Source organism: Labrus mixtus, chromosome 8 (genome assembly GCF_963584025.1).
Source record: "Labrus mixtus chromosome 8, fLabMix1.1, whole genome shotgun sequence".
Taxonomy (NCBI): Eukaryota; Metazoa; Chordata; class Actinopteri; order Labriformes; family Labridae; genus Labrus; species Labrus mixtus.
This window is the reverse complement of record NC_083619.1, coordinates 13,567,354-13,582,185: the sequence shown is the minus strand read 5'-3', so window position 1 is coordinate 13,582,185 and position 14,832 is coordinate 13,567,354. Positions and strand designations below refer to the sequence as shown.

The 14,832-nt window shown below is 42.3% G+C and overlaps 2 protein-coding genes across 2 annotated transcripts; both read left to right on the top strand.

Moving 5' to 3' along the window:
- The first annotated feature begins 52 nt into the window (after nt 1-52).
- On the top strand, nt 53-4,469 carry mbd3a (methyl-CpG binding domain protein 3a). Its single transcript, XM_061044470.1, has 6 exons — nt 53-221; nt 939-1,104; nt 2,101-2,238; nt 2,513-2,603; nt 2,704-2,881; nt 3,438-4,469. The coding sequence occupies exons 1-6, from the start codon at nt 208-210 to the stop codon at nt 3,586-3,588; spliced, it is 738 nt and encodes a 245-aa protein (XP_060900453.1). The 5' UTR covers nt 53-207; the 3' UTR covers nt 3,589-4,469.
- Nucleotides 4,470-5,944: 1,475 nt separating this feature from the next.
- Nucleotides 5,945-14,573, top strand: LOC132979024 (RNA-binding protein MEX3B). Its single transcript, XM_061044466.1, has 4 exons — nt 5,945-6,022; nt 6,568-7,142; nt 8,764-9,011; nt 9,144-14,573. The coding sequence occupies exons 2-4, from the start codon at nt 6,632-6,634 to the stop codon at nt 10,368-10,370; spliced, it is 1,986 nt and encodes a 661-aa protein (XP_060900449.1). The 5' UTR covers nt 5,945-6,022; nt 6,568-6,631; the 3' UTR covers nt 10,371-14,573.
- Nucleotides 14,574-14,832: the final 259 nt, after the last annotated feature.

Below are 14,832 nucleotides of genomic sequence, written 5' to 3'. Positions count from 1 at the left end.
CTCGGATGTGTTCCGCTCATAATGCTTGATACGACCCCGGCGGAGTGATCTATAGTTGTATAGATCCTGACGGGAGACAGACAGCAGCGGGGGTCGATAACAAACCAGATTCGGTGAATTATTATGACTGTAGTAATATGCAGCTAGCTCACTTGTAATCTTTTAAAAGCCGCAATCTGTGACAAGCAACTTAAGACAACGAAGACCATGGAAAGGAAAAGGTGGGACTTTTAAATGTTTTGTTTTCGGAGTTGTATAAACGAAAGTTTCTCTGCAGGAAATGCACGCATGCAAAGGAGCGTTTAGCAGTTTACTATTACACTTAGCAAAGGGACGTCTCCTTTATCACGTACACATTTATGGCTTGAGTTAAACGCTGCCCTAACAACATTTTTAATTTACTACGTTCGGGCAACTTTGAACAACAGTAATTGATACTCTTGTTTCGGTTACGTTGACGTCCCCGACGCTGCTAGCTTGATTAGCTAGCTAAGTTTCATTGTTTACACACGCTTGACTTGCGGTGCGTCGGTCCCCCAGCACGATCACGTCAGTAGCTATAAAAATGTCAGCTGCAACACATTGATCCTGTTAAAACTTGTGTATGAAAAATATGCCTCGTGTAGCCCACTACTCCTTTACTCGTTTACAAATCCATTAAATGAGAAGCTACTAACATCTCAGCACATTGACAAGGCGGTCAGTCTGTTACAGTACAAAGCTGGTACACACCCAAACATACACACAGGTGTTTCGACTTACGCCGGCTGTCTACACATTTTATGAGCCTGAACAGATGGAAGTGATTGACATCTCTCGCCTCCCTGTGCCTACCCTTTCTGATCATCCTTAAAAACGGATTTGCCATTAATGGGAGACCTCCTGGAGTCATTTGAAAGATCCTCATGTGATGATGAGTGCGTCTGTTTTTCTTGCAGTGTACCTGTTCAGCGCATTCTCAACAAGCCGCAGATAGTGCGCAGTCTTGGCAACAACCTTCATTCAAATGTGAACACAGGCTCCTCCATGGCTGGACGCTCGCTCCTGACCAAAGTGCAACGCAGCAGACACAAGCACCTCTATGACATCAACCATCAAATCAGGGTGAGACTTGCTTGATAATGTTTGAATGAGGCATTTTTTTACTCTGTACAGCAACTTAAAAAATCAAACAGAATGTACACATTGCTCTTTCTGTGATGGCTGGACCCTGATAATGTAAACATACAGTCTCCACAGAATGTATTCAGTCCCCTTGGACTTCTTGTGTTGGATGTTTTGCACCCTTGAGTCTTTAAATCAGGGTTTTTGAGAATGGCCTGACAAAGCAAAGTTTAAAAAAGTCATTTGAACTAAATTGATCCTTGAAGGCACATTTGCAAATAATTACAGTCATACATCTTATTATATAGGTTTGTGTATTTTTTTTTTAGTTCTGTTACTAACAATGAATTGTCCATTTATCTGTTGACCAATTCAAAATGTATTGCTGTAGCTTTATGTCTGTTTATAGCCTTACCGTTATGGCATAGTTTATCTTTATAATATAGCATAAGTAAGGTCTTTTACCTGCTTTTTGTAACATAACAATGAGTAAGGTCTTTTACCTGCTTTTTGTAAAGTGTCTCGAGATAACACTTATGTTACACGTTATGAGTTGACGCTATACAAATAAAAATTGATTGATTGAATGTCTTGATTGAGGCTCTCCATGGGGAGTTTGATCATGTAGTCGTTCTATCCTAAAACATCAACAACAATATTTTAGGTATACTTAGTACAGACAAAATGCTCTGCTCAGTTTCCCAAGTTCCCTCAGGCAAACACTAGTGAATAAGTCACAAGCCGTTTTACCAGTGACACTATTAGTCAGTATTATTTGGATAATAATATTTATTCCAGTAATATTTCATTTTTTCTACACACTCAAGAGTTAAATAAAGGATGCAGCCGAAACCCCTGTTCTGTATTTACTCCACTGAGTAGTAACTCACCTGTGCAACCTTGAAGTAAATTCTCAGTAAAGATTAGTTTAAAATGTATTTTTTTATTGTGATTGAAAGTTTTTAAAAGAAGTCTTGTTGTTGTTTTTCTTTCAAGACAAAACCTGATTTAAACACAACACTACCAGTCCGACAGACGGCGTCCATCTTCAAACAACCTGTCACCAAGGTGACAAATCATCCCAACAACAAGGTGAAGACAGACCCACAGAAGGCTGTGGACCAACCCAAACAAGTAAGTTAGACAGAGGAAAACTTGTACTTTTCAATATTTTGACAGACACTTACAATTTAAAGTATTTTCTGGGAAAGAGTGATTTTAAGAAAATATTACAACTGAAAGCATAAAAACAAATAAATGTACTTTAACATAGTTAGTTTTTTATTGATTAAATGTGTCTAAATTTGTAATTGCGTCTTTTTCTTGCTGAAATACTTGTGTTCATATTGGATAAAGTATGCTCAAAACTTAACAGCAAAATACATTTTTGTTAAACTTTGATCTTCAGCTGTTCTGGGAGAGGAAGTTGAGTGGGTTAAATGCGTTTGACATTGCAGAGGAGCTGGTGAAAACCATGGATCTCCCCAAAGGCTTACAAGGTGAGGGTAACCAAATAAAATATGACAACCATGTATTATTATGAGCTGGATTGTTGTATGTTGAGGCTTGATGTGTGTCTCCCTGTAATCCCCTGGCCAGGTGTTGGCCCTGCGTGTCCAGATAAAACGCTCCTCTCTGCCATCGCTAGCGCCCTGCACACCAGTCCTGCCCCCGTCACTGGACAGCTCACTGCTGCTGTGGAGAAAAACCCCGGAGTCTGGCTCAACACAGGACAGCCTCTCTGCAAGGCCTTTGTGGTGACTGATGATGACATCAGGTAGGATGATCAGTATCATTAGTACATTTTTTTTTAGCTATTTTCTTTGTTTTTAATTGAATTTCTCTGTTGGGTTGTGCTTTGAACACTGAATCTTATTCACCATGTGCTGTGGAAGTTACTCCTGCTAAGACAAAATCAGGAGTCCTTGGTAAACTGTGTTAGTCTTGTACTGAAAAAGAAGGACTCCTCCTGCTCTGTACTTCAATCTCCTTCCCAAAACACATTAGCAGCTGGATTCAAGAGATGAAGCAGGATCACTTTGGAAACAGTATTGTTAAATCTACAGATTTACATAGATTGTCCTTAGCCTGGTCAAACAGTCTAATCACCCAACTTTAGGAGAGCATCCCCTTACTCATAAAACTCCAAATGTACAGGCTTGAATTGCACTGCATGGGGCTTTTTGCAGACCATTACATATGACATTGGTGTAGATGTTCCACTATTTCTGTAAGTTTAATCATTTTTTTTCTCATCATCATTGCATCTTGAAACCATGAAAGGCTTGGTTTTATTACTGCCCACTTATTTTTTTCTCACTTGTGTCCATCAGGAAGCAGGAGGACCTGGTGCAGAGTGTGAGGAGGCGGCTTGAGGAAGCCCTTACAGCTGACATGTTGGCTCATATAGAGGACAGCGCTACAGAAGAAGCTGCCAACAAAGTAGAGGAAAAGGATGAGCAGGTCAACAAGGAGAAGTTATAGCAAATGTACACACAACAGCAGCACTGGTTTTTAAGTGTTGCTGAAGCCTTTTCTGCTCCTTTGACATCCACTGTAAAGACCTGCGGTACACACTAACATGTAACCCTCTGTCATCTCTCCAACAGGCTAGTTTGACCTAAAGTTTGCTCGTTAACTCTACCTTTTTTTAAAGAATGAACTCCATTAAGACTTTTATACACTTTTGATTAAAATATTCCCTAAATGCAGATGTTATGCAGTTTTTTTTTTTACCTAAACAAAAACTCAATTCTTTTTTTTTTTTTTTGAAGGCGAAATCCTGAAAAGGTGCTTTGAGTTTCAGTTCATGTTTACCTCTACTTGTGAATGGCAGTTGTGGATGGTGCTTTATACAATCCAGTGTTAATTTACTTCAAAGCTGTTCACATACAAACCTGTTGTATGTGCCATTGTGTCTGAATGTATCTGTTCATGTTGAAGTGTATTGTTTTAAACTGTTCTACTAGAACATTTTGCTCTTTTATATTTTCCTCTTGCACTGTAGACAGTGTTTTTAAGATTTGGAAGCATAGAAATTTTGCAGTATGTTTACATTCACACACAACTCTTGTGGCTGTGAATATTGAAAATGTTAACTTGTTTTGTTTAAATGTTTAACAGTTCAAAAAAGTGTTATTTCTCACAATAACCTCAGTTTACATTCGTAGTTTCAAAGTTTAAGTCATGGTATTTGTATTCAGAAAAGAATAATCAGTGTTGTTTTGCAAACTACATTTGAGTTTGGACTGTAGCAAAAGATACAAAAACATTTACAATGCTGATGTACCTCATAACAAAATGTACTGTACCTCATAACAAGAATCAATTTTTGTCACTGTCAAATAAATGCAGCTTGTAAATCACTTGTGTTGTCATTTATATGATCTAATATTTTGGCGGTTGTGGAAGGGGGATGTGGTTTCAGATGTATCGGATTAAGTTTGTGTTCATTTACATTTTTCACGTCATTTTAAAAGCTGCACAATTACAAACCAATTGAAAGAGCCATTGATCATTGTAGGGATTCCTTCTTTCAACAATCCCCCGTACTCTTAGAGCCAACGCTGATATGAAGGTATTTTCTGGTTAGAAATAGAATATTTTTGGTACAAAATACTCTATATGTTCTGCCTCCACTTGATCACTACTACTCTGCAATGAACAAAAGAAGGAAATTGTGACCTTTATTTTTTTTTTTTTTTGGGGGGGGGGGGTTGTGTTTTTATGGACAGTATGTAGAGGAGGAGCAGTAGCAGCAGTCATCTCTCTCAGTGTTCAAATGGGCTTTTCAGAGTTGTTCTATCACACATTGAAAACGTTAACCTACCTTATATACTTTTGTCCACAAGCAAACATGGTGTGTAATAATCAAGCAGACAAGCAGGGGAACAAAAGGCTACATGACGTCACAAATACTATGATGAAAACCCAAGAATCAATGACACTTTTAAAACAGACATAAAAAAAATACACGTAATTAAAAAACATTATGAATAAATATTGAGTCATAAAGACCAGCAGAAAGGAAAATCTCATTGAACAATGTTAAGGAAAACAGCTAACCAAAGAGTAACAAAGAAAGAGCGACACGTGTTCAAACCATTAAGAGAAAAAAATACAATTATAAAGAAGGCTTAATAATAGTATTTAAATGTTTGATAGTTATTTTTGTCTTCCATTATTTGTTCATTTTTCTTTGAGAAGAAGCTCAAGAAAAAAACCATGAGCACCAGTCAATGCTGTTGTTGGACCACCAAAAACATCTCATTGGTAGCCATGAAGAACACACCCAGCCATGGGTTTTGAATACATAAATATGGCTTTAACAGTAAGGATTCAAAAACACTCTCATAACGGAGAATACATAAATAAGTACCCTGTAGACGGGCAGACACAATAGCAGTGACAGCAGCAGTGGCTTTGCGTTGATGCTCTCCCCCCTTGCTGCATGTGGCCTTTGAACCCTTTGTTGTGTCGCGGGTGACGTCAGTGCCGTGTGCGGGAGACGGAGCGGCGTGCGCTTGGCGAGACAAAGGCGGCGGACCGACCGGGGTCAGGCAGCAGCAGCAGAGAGCAGAGAATCACTGTTTTTATACTAAAAGGTATCTATTAATCTTTGATTTCAGCTGCAGTTTCCCTGTCTGAACGCGCAGTGAAGACCCACTGACCCTTCCAGGAATATGCTTTGACTCCACACAGAAAGAAAAAAAAAACAACAGAGCCCTCTTTTCGGTTTTTAAGGTTTTTCCTCCTACGCCCCCATTTAGCGTGCTAGTTAGCTTAGCTCCCTGGCGCTGCACAGCACAGGTCTCCTCCTCCTGCTGCTGCTCCTGCAGGCTGTCTCTCATCTTTCCCGCAAGAAGAAGTGGGCGACCAGCGAAGAGAGGAGCTCATCGACAAAGTCAAAATAAAGTAAGTTTGCGTGTTTTAATTACTTACTTATTTTAAAAACAACAACGCGACAGTCTGTGAGAATGAACACAAGTTTGGACTGTCAGAAGAGCTAACCAGCTAGCTGTGCTGCTCCCAAACAAAGGGGTCGGCAACGTGACTGAGTGCCGACTGTGTGGGACTAGCCTGTTAGCTTGGCTCTTGAAGCTAACAACAGCTTGTTTTTATCTATTGTTATTTATCGATATATACACATTAAAGTGTCTTTAGTGAGTGTCTGAATGGCCGTGTTTGTTTTAATGGTTAAAACAGCCTGTTCTCTGGTGTTGAAATGTGTATGATTTCTCCTGACACAACAACCAGCCTCCCAGATGGATTCAGTTGTCAGACAAGAAGCAACAACAGACAAAGCAAGGCGCCGAAACCAACACTGTTAATGTGTGCTGCTGTGTGTGACTGAGAGGCTGCTCCTCTCCCGCATTGTTTTGTTTGTTCAAAGGTAAACAAACTCTGATTTTTTTTTTTGTATTTTTTTAATCTTTTTTTTTTTATTATTATTTTTTCCAGGAGAGGGTGAGCTCACTCCCAACATAAACAGGCATCCGTGATCTAATGTGAGATCTACGGAGAGACTATGCCGAGCCCTTTATTCCACCCGGAGATTATTGACCACGACGTGGTGATCAGCAGCCAGCACAGCGGGGTCAGCCTGTCCCGAGAGACGGACCAAGAACCCCGGGAAGAGGACCACCAAGAGGCGCTCCGTTTCGCCCTGGACCAGCTGTCACTCATGGCCCTGGAAAAAGTGGACTGTGTGGGCGGTGTTGGTAGCGGAGGCAGCGGGCTGGTAGACCCTCTGGATGGGACCCAGGGTCCGGGCTCCGAGGGCTGCAATGGCGTGGGCGGAGGGGGCTACGTGGATCTACAGATGTTGGAGCATCCCAACGGGTCCCGGGACTCGCCGACGTCCTGCTCTCCGTCCCCGGAGTACTACGGCTCGGGCGGGTACCACATGGCCGGCTCGCACGCCATGCTGCACGGGGAACAAAGCTCCGTCCTCTGCAGCCGGAAAAGAAGTGTCAACATGACTGAATGTGTGCCTGTGCCCAGCTCTGAACATGTGGCAGAAATAGTGGGAAGACAAGGTAAGAGCATGTTTATAATGCAATCAATGAGGAATATTGTGATTGTTTGGATGTTAGTGAACAGCTTGTACAGGCAGCATGCAGCCTTGCTGGTTCTTTGTTTGGGTGGCTGTCTGGTGAGAGGAGGGTCTTAACTTTTACAGCCTGAGCCCGGTGTTTTGGTCGGGCTGTATTCACTGTCTGGTCCTTTAACGCCAGTATATAATGCGGATACTCCTTTAAATGCTCTACCTTCTATATTTACACGCTCTTTTTTTTTTTTAGGAGTATTTAGACAATGCCTTGACATAGTGAGTGAGGAAGGGTGGTTGATGAGTAGGAGGGAGAGGGGGGGGAGGGGTGGGAGAGGGTCAGACAAAGCGGCAGATTGTCGGGAGTCTGGACATGTCTAGCAGCCTGCACCAAACAAAGGAAATACATCAAATTTTGCCGCTTTTTCAAAACACAGATAATCAGTGGCTGCTTTGAACCTTTCACTTGCTAACCTAACTCATCTATATGCTATGGGTGGATTAAATTGCGCTTTTGGAGCGGATTTTAAGGTGAAACAGGGCAGCAGGCGCACAAACACGGGACTGGGCGGTGTTACGCCCTGCACCCAACCCTGTCTGTCGATGCTGCTGTTCGCGCTGCAGTCGCTTCGTTTCACTCGTCGATTCCACTTGTATTATTTTCCTCCACATATACACTGCATCTTATTTCTACTGCTGTTGTGGGTTCGGTTTGGCCGCCGCAGCCGCGGTAGCGTTACGGCATTGTTCTCTTTGTTTGAAAAAGCCATGCTTTCTGCTTCCCAGAATGACATCACACTCTGTGCGTCCTATTGGTCGCCGGGAACGAAGCGTCCATATTTAAAGAAACAGCGCACATAAGATGCTGGAGGAGCATGAGTTGACACAAGCAGACAGTGCAGCAGATATTGACTCAATGTTTAGACAAACAGGCTCTTCCAGCATCTACTGCTTCTGCTCATATGTAATCAAAATCTAATGGTTAGTTACTATGCTAACAGATAGTAACAAAATAGAAGCTGGAAATTTAAACTGTTTATGAAAATATATTTCCTAGTTATATCCCTATAATCTCAATATTAAGAGATGTATTTGTGTTGGTGCTGCCACAAAATGAGTCGTACATAAACAATAGTCTAAATGTGTTAATATAAAACCCCTTTGAATGTCATCATTTTCAGTATTTGCTCTAACATCTTTTGTATGGCAGTGCTCAACTTCAAGATTGTTTGTGGTGCTGCTTTATTGTTTAGTATTTACAATATTGTATTAATACTTTGTCCTCCTCATCTATGTGAATGAGATCAACCAAACTCGATAAACGACATCATTACCCAGAACAAAGTCCTTAATACCCTAATAATAATAAAAAAAAGTCAGATGGCGAACTGTGGCTGAATTTAAATACAAACTAAAAAAAACAAACTAATGCTGGTAGGATTCATCGTCCGGCACTTGTTTCATATTTCTTAATTGCCTTAAGGCTACTGATATGTGTATTTATCAAAAAAATAATCCTAATTACCCCCGCAATACAAACGTAGTTAGCTGTTTGTTTCTATTGTATGCTCTGCTAAAGGATTGATGTTTATGTTCCTTGCATCTTCCAGGTTGTAAGATCAAGGCCCTGCGTGCCAAAACAAACACGTACATAAAGACTCCTGTCAGAGGTGAGGACCCGGTGTTCATCGTGACGGGACGCAGGGAGGACGTGGAGATGGCCAAACGTGAAATTGTGTCTGCGGCTGAGCACTTCTCTATGATACGGGCTTCCCGCTGCAAAGCTGGAGCACCTGGAGGAGGAGGAGGAGGCTCTCTTCCTGGACCCCCACACCTACCTGGGCAGACCACCATACAGGTACAGAAAATCTCTATTTGGTGTACTTGTATTACAACGTTGTCACCCCATAACAAAGGAACAATACAATGTTGTGACACATATGACCAAGTTTATTTCAGACACTAAAATATTCTGTTCTCCCAAATCAAGGTGCGGGTGCCCTACAGAGTGGTGGGTTTAGTTGTTGGACCAAAGGGAGCAACTATTAAACGCATCCAGCAGCAGACTCACACCTACATCGTGACACCCAGTCGAGAGAAGGACCCAGTTTTTGAGGTGACTGGCATGCCCGAGAACGTGGATCGAGCAAGGGAGGAGATTGAGACCCACATCACCCTGAGAACTGGAACCTTTGTGGACCTGCAGGGAGACAATGACTTCCACACCAACGGCACTGACGTCAGTCTGGAAGGCCTAGGCGCCCTGAGTGGAGGGCTGGGAGCGTCCCTTTGGTCAAGAGCCTCTGGCCATCACTCTGCCCCACCTCCTCCTCCACCCTCTCCACCTCCTGCTCTTTCGATGTCCATGCATCACTCCTCCAACAGGAAGATGTCCTCATCGGTTGGCTACCACACGCACAACGGCGGGGTGAGCTCAGACAGCTATAGCACCACCCGCAAGTCCAACGAGGGAGGCAGTCCCACTAGCCCGTTCAGCACAGGCTCCAGCAGTGCAGGAGGAGGATTCACTTTTGGGGGCGACTCCACCCCAGGACTGCCCTCTTCAGATGAACTTGGCTTTGAGTTCACTGCCTCCAACATCTGGGCGCCTTTCGTCAATGGTGGAACAGGCAGTAAGGCGACTAGCTCATCCCAGCAGCAGCAGCAGCCTCTACGTCGCAACAGCAGCGGCCTCAGCGGTGGTGCCATCACTCCTCGATTGTCTCCAACTCTGCCTCAGGATGTGGGTGTTGGGCCCATGGATCACCCGTTAGCCCGCCGTGCCCAGAGCGACCCCCTCAGCACTCTGTCCTGGCTTCAGTCCGGCAGCGCAGGGAGTGGTTCCTTCTCTGGAGCGTCCAGCTCGAGCTCTGGTGGCTCGTCCACAGGTTACTCTTCCTGCTCTGCGTCCTCTCTGCCCGGAGGCTCACCAACCGACTCCGAGGGTGGCGGCAGCAGTGTGGGCCCTAGCTCAGGGATGCTAAGCCGGCTCAAAAGTGGCTCCGAAGGTCTCGGGGTGGCCGGTCTGGTGGGCATCAGCCCCGGGATCAACAGGGACTGCTTTGTGTGTTTTGAGAGTGAGGTGACGGCGGCTCTGGTGCCCTGCGGCCACAACCTGTTCTGCATGGAGTGCGCTGGGCAAATCTGCCAGTCGGCTGAGCCTGAGTGCCCTGTCTGCCACACCCCTACCACACAATGCATCCGTATCTTCTCCTAATGCCAAACCAGGAGTGGAGTGGGTAAATATGGGGGAAGGGAGTGGCAGGAAGAAGACTGAAAGGGGGGACCAGTTGTAGCCAAGGCTAAAGAAGGATTCACACTAATAACTTTCACACATACACACATATGACGGATCATAATAAATGCATTAATAGAGCTGATGATACTATACGGATGTTGATTTATTACTGATAACTGTCAAAGTTAATAATAACAATAATAATAAGTACAATGACTTATTTCCAGAAGTAATAGAAAGCGTCTGCAGATAGTTCCAGCTCAGACGGTCTCGGTGTCGGAAGGAAACTAGTGTCTTATCTCTTTTCAGGCCTTCATTTAGACCAGCAGCAGCCCTCGCTGCTGACCAGTCTGTCTCTACATTTCTTCATTCTGGCTTCTTCAGATCTTTGCCTGCTTTCTCTCACAGCCTTTCCTTTTGACACTTTTGTACTTAACAGATATTTTTTGATGAAGCTGTCAGTGAGGCCTGCACTTTTCTACTCCCTTATTTTAATGTTCTGAACTGGACTCAAAACTGTTCCGACAAATCCTTTGCTCTCTCCCCCATCCGCCTCTCACTTGTGCTGTTTGTGACATGAAGCGGCAGGGGGGCGGCTATTTTTTCTGTAATCTTGGAACTTTTTATCAAAAGTCGGGCACGTAGTTGGGCACCTAGCAGAACAATACACACAGGGGGACCTCCTTTAAGATCAACTCCTGTTTCTCTTTGCCACAATAAAATTAGCCATCAGTAATGCCAAATGAATGCTAGTAATAGGCATGTATTAATTCTTGATCGAGCTCAATAACATGTTGATGAGTCTGCCCCACATTTCAAATGTGGCTGCTGCATTGATTCACATTAATTCTCCTTTAATAAGTGAGAAATGTGAGGAGTGATACTGTAGGAATGTGTCTGAGGGCAGTTCTCTGTACTTTTGGGCTGCCTGACAATCCCTTTACATCCTCTCTCTCTCTCTCTCTCTCTCTCCCCCCCCCCCCCCCCCCCCCCCCTCTTGTGTGTGACTCATGTGTATGTGTGTGTGAATTATGCCCACTCATGCTGTGTGTTACATCAGCATCATAAAGGTCTGGTTTCCTCTCCCTCACTTTACTCTCACAGTCTTACAGGAAGTCGATGCTCTGATCCATCTAACGCCAGGATGTTCACCTTAAACATCCGCCGTCTGTTACACTCAGATCAGCTTGTTTAGAGTTTTGTATTCATTTTTTGACTTTTCAACTGTCCTTGCGTGGCAGGAAGACACATTTTGAACTCTAGGCTAAGATAAGGTTTTCTGATGTCACATGAATGTTTTTGTCTAATAAGGTTAAAGGCGAGACGGCTTCTCCAATCCAACAATAAGCAAGGGGCTCGATTCAATTTGACCTTTCATTTTTCATGCACTGTCACTCCAAGCCCCTCTAAAAAAAGAAAAAAAAAAAGTAAAGAAACAGCTCTTACTGTTCTTGTTTTGGTAGTTTTGGTCTTCCACCCCGCTCTCACAGCAAAGCTGTTTGGCACTCTCTCAGATGACACACACACTGCTGCACTCCTGGCTAAATGTAGTTCACTATATGGTTAGTTGTTTGAGATTCGTTCTATAATTCCTAGAATTACTGAGTTACTCTTGAGTGAGGCGGTTCCATCCTGTTTTGTGTTTGTGTTTTTAAATTCATTGTGAGTTTGCAGTAACTGCCTCCAGTAGTGTTTGGACTGTACGTATGGTACAGGCAGTGTCGATGTGGTGGTACACAGATGCCGTTAGCGGCCCTTTTGAACGTGGAAACATGACCATGGAAATAAGCTCATAGAATGAGACAAGCCATGAAGACAGAATTAAAAACCAACACATGTAATTCTCAAAGGGCTTCCTCTGACTGCACAAACACAAGATCACATTTTTCAGGCTCACACATGTAGGTAGAATCAACTTGTCCTTTATGGCAGCTAGTAGCTAGGTCATCCAGGGCTTCCAGACACTCTTTGTGTTCAAATCCCAGCAGCTGCAGAATGTTTTTGCTTGTTGTTTTTAGTGTTTGTTTTTTCTTATTGTCCCTACAGTCATCCCTCAGATCCTGTCAGTTGTTTTGCAGTGTGTCAGGACAGGTTGTAGGGTTTTAATATCAAGGAAAAAAGGGTAATTCTACTTGAGTAAATAGTTGAAAATGGGCAGTTGCTGCTGTGCTTTGGTGCTCCAGCCAGTTTTACGTTTATTTGCTGTCTGACTGTTGGTTTGCTTCTTATGTGACAGCAGTGCCACAGAGGAGTCTGATAAGCCGCTGTCCTGGTTGAGCACAGCAGTGCACTAGTTCATGTGTCCAAACGTGTAGGAAAAAAAATTCTGCCCGGGAACTGAACTGGTAGTCTTTGTAAAGACTATCCCCATGGTGCTTCGGTGCAACTCCCTGCTTATACACGGTTGATGAACAAACCCAGTGGGCAGTGTTGAGGGGGCTTTTTGTTAGTTCTCACACTACAGACCTGACAACTCTTTTCTCATTCTGGTCCAAACACGGCGGCCGTCCCCTCATCGATCTGTTTAATGTTGCATTTTGCATCTCGTACTCGTGCACTCCCAGGAACAGATGCAGGGCTGCGAATGTGTCGGAATGAACAGATCAGTGGTGACTGTTGTGTGAGTGTGTTGAGGCCAATCTTAAAAAAGCCTTCGTCGGACTGTCCAAGTGTTAGAGTTATAATTTGTGTTGTATTTTCCAGATTGGGTCTTAAATTGACCCCCGTGTTGCACTGGGACATTTCTGGCCAATGAGAGAATGTTAGGGTTTATTGTACAGTAGTTTCATTGTTAAAAAGGTACAATTTTTCAGATTGACTGCTGAATTTTTAATTTTTTTGGCCAAACTTCTCCCCTCCCCCATTTCCTTCCTAAAGGTTTGAAAACAGGGTTTTCTGAGGCATGCTAGCCAGTGACCTCTGACCTTTTTTGTGATTCAAGGGAGGGGGGATGCAAAGAGAGCCTCGCCAGTAAGGGGTTACCGACACCCCTCAAGCCTCCGCTCTCATATTTTTTTGCTTTAATTCTTTTTGTATGGAGAACCAAAATGTAAAATGTCATCAAAGTAGGTTTCAGGCCTGAGCCGTGTGTAAATACCCTGAATACAATCATTGGAATCTTGTTTTCAAAGCAAAATGACTTAATTGAAGATAAGTGTAGTTTCTAAAAAACATGTATCATTATTTGTAAGTTAACCATCTGCATGTCTTCAAGCCTCCTGGCATTAGATAATAATTTTAAGATAAAAAAAAAAAACTTTTTACACATTTTATTTTTTACAATTTATTTGCTTATCTAAATATCCCAGACAATAATGTGACCCTTTTTATTACTTCAAATTTATTTTTATTTTCCATTTTTTATTTTCCTTATTTCCTGTGTACTACATATAGGCAATTTATAACAAAATGAGAAAATTATTGAAGAAATTTTAAAATTGAAATATATTTTATTTGAAAGTTTATGGACCTTTTAACCGTGAGCCGGGAAAATTGTATAATCATATAATTTCAGCTGACTTGACGGTTATGAGAAATGTATCAAGAGTTTTATTTTTTATGCTTCTTTAATAAAGTCTTGTTTTTGGTTTCATTTTTTACTGTAAAATGAGAACAAGTGTGTTGTGTCTTCATTGAAATGTACAGCATCCGCCTGTTAGCCACACGGTGGCAGTACAGACACAGCTGCAGCAGGGAATCTGCAGTTCAGACATGTTTGTATAACTGAGACCAGACATTCATTAATGGTGCAGAAAATTCAGACAACACTGCAAGGGGCCTGAATCTGACATTTCAAAAGATCTGGTTTGCTTTTAGAAGAAATGCAGGGTTTTGTAACTGTCAACAAGCATTGACTGCCCTATTAAACAAAAGATGCTGTTATGAGAATTTGCTGCTTTTTTTCCAGGTGTACAAAGCACCTTCAGGTCACACTGCTGCTCTAACAAAACAGAAATTAATATTGGTTTATTGATAAATTTGGGTTTTTGTTCTAACAAAAAGCTTGGACCAAACAAAGTGTCAGTCGGATGAAAAGTAATTGTAAATATTCCAGTAATTGGCAAAAGAAAATAAAAGGCAGAATAAAAAGGCCCAAGTTCTCAAATTAGATTTACTTCTAATATTGTCTTAGGGGTAAAGTGTTAATTTTGGGGTTTGTTTAAAATAAAAAGTTTAAAGTGGGGCTCTGTTCTGTCAGTTTTTTTGTTTTTCTTGTTACAGCCCAAATATTTTATGTTTGAAAGAAAAACTATAGCCAGGATCATCAACATGTAAAAAAGGTCTAGAGCAAAATTTAAAAGCAGCATATATAAGTTTGGCCTCTTAAGTCTTAACAGGTTTGAAGATTTTAGGAGGAATAAAAGCTGTGATTGTTATTTTATGTTCTGTGGGAATGCTGATGTCAAAAGGAAAAGTTCTACTGACTATTTTTAACTGAATC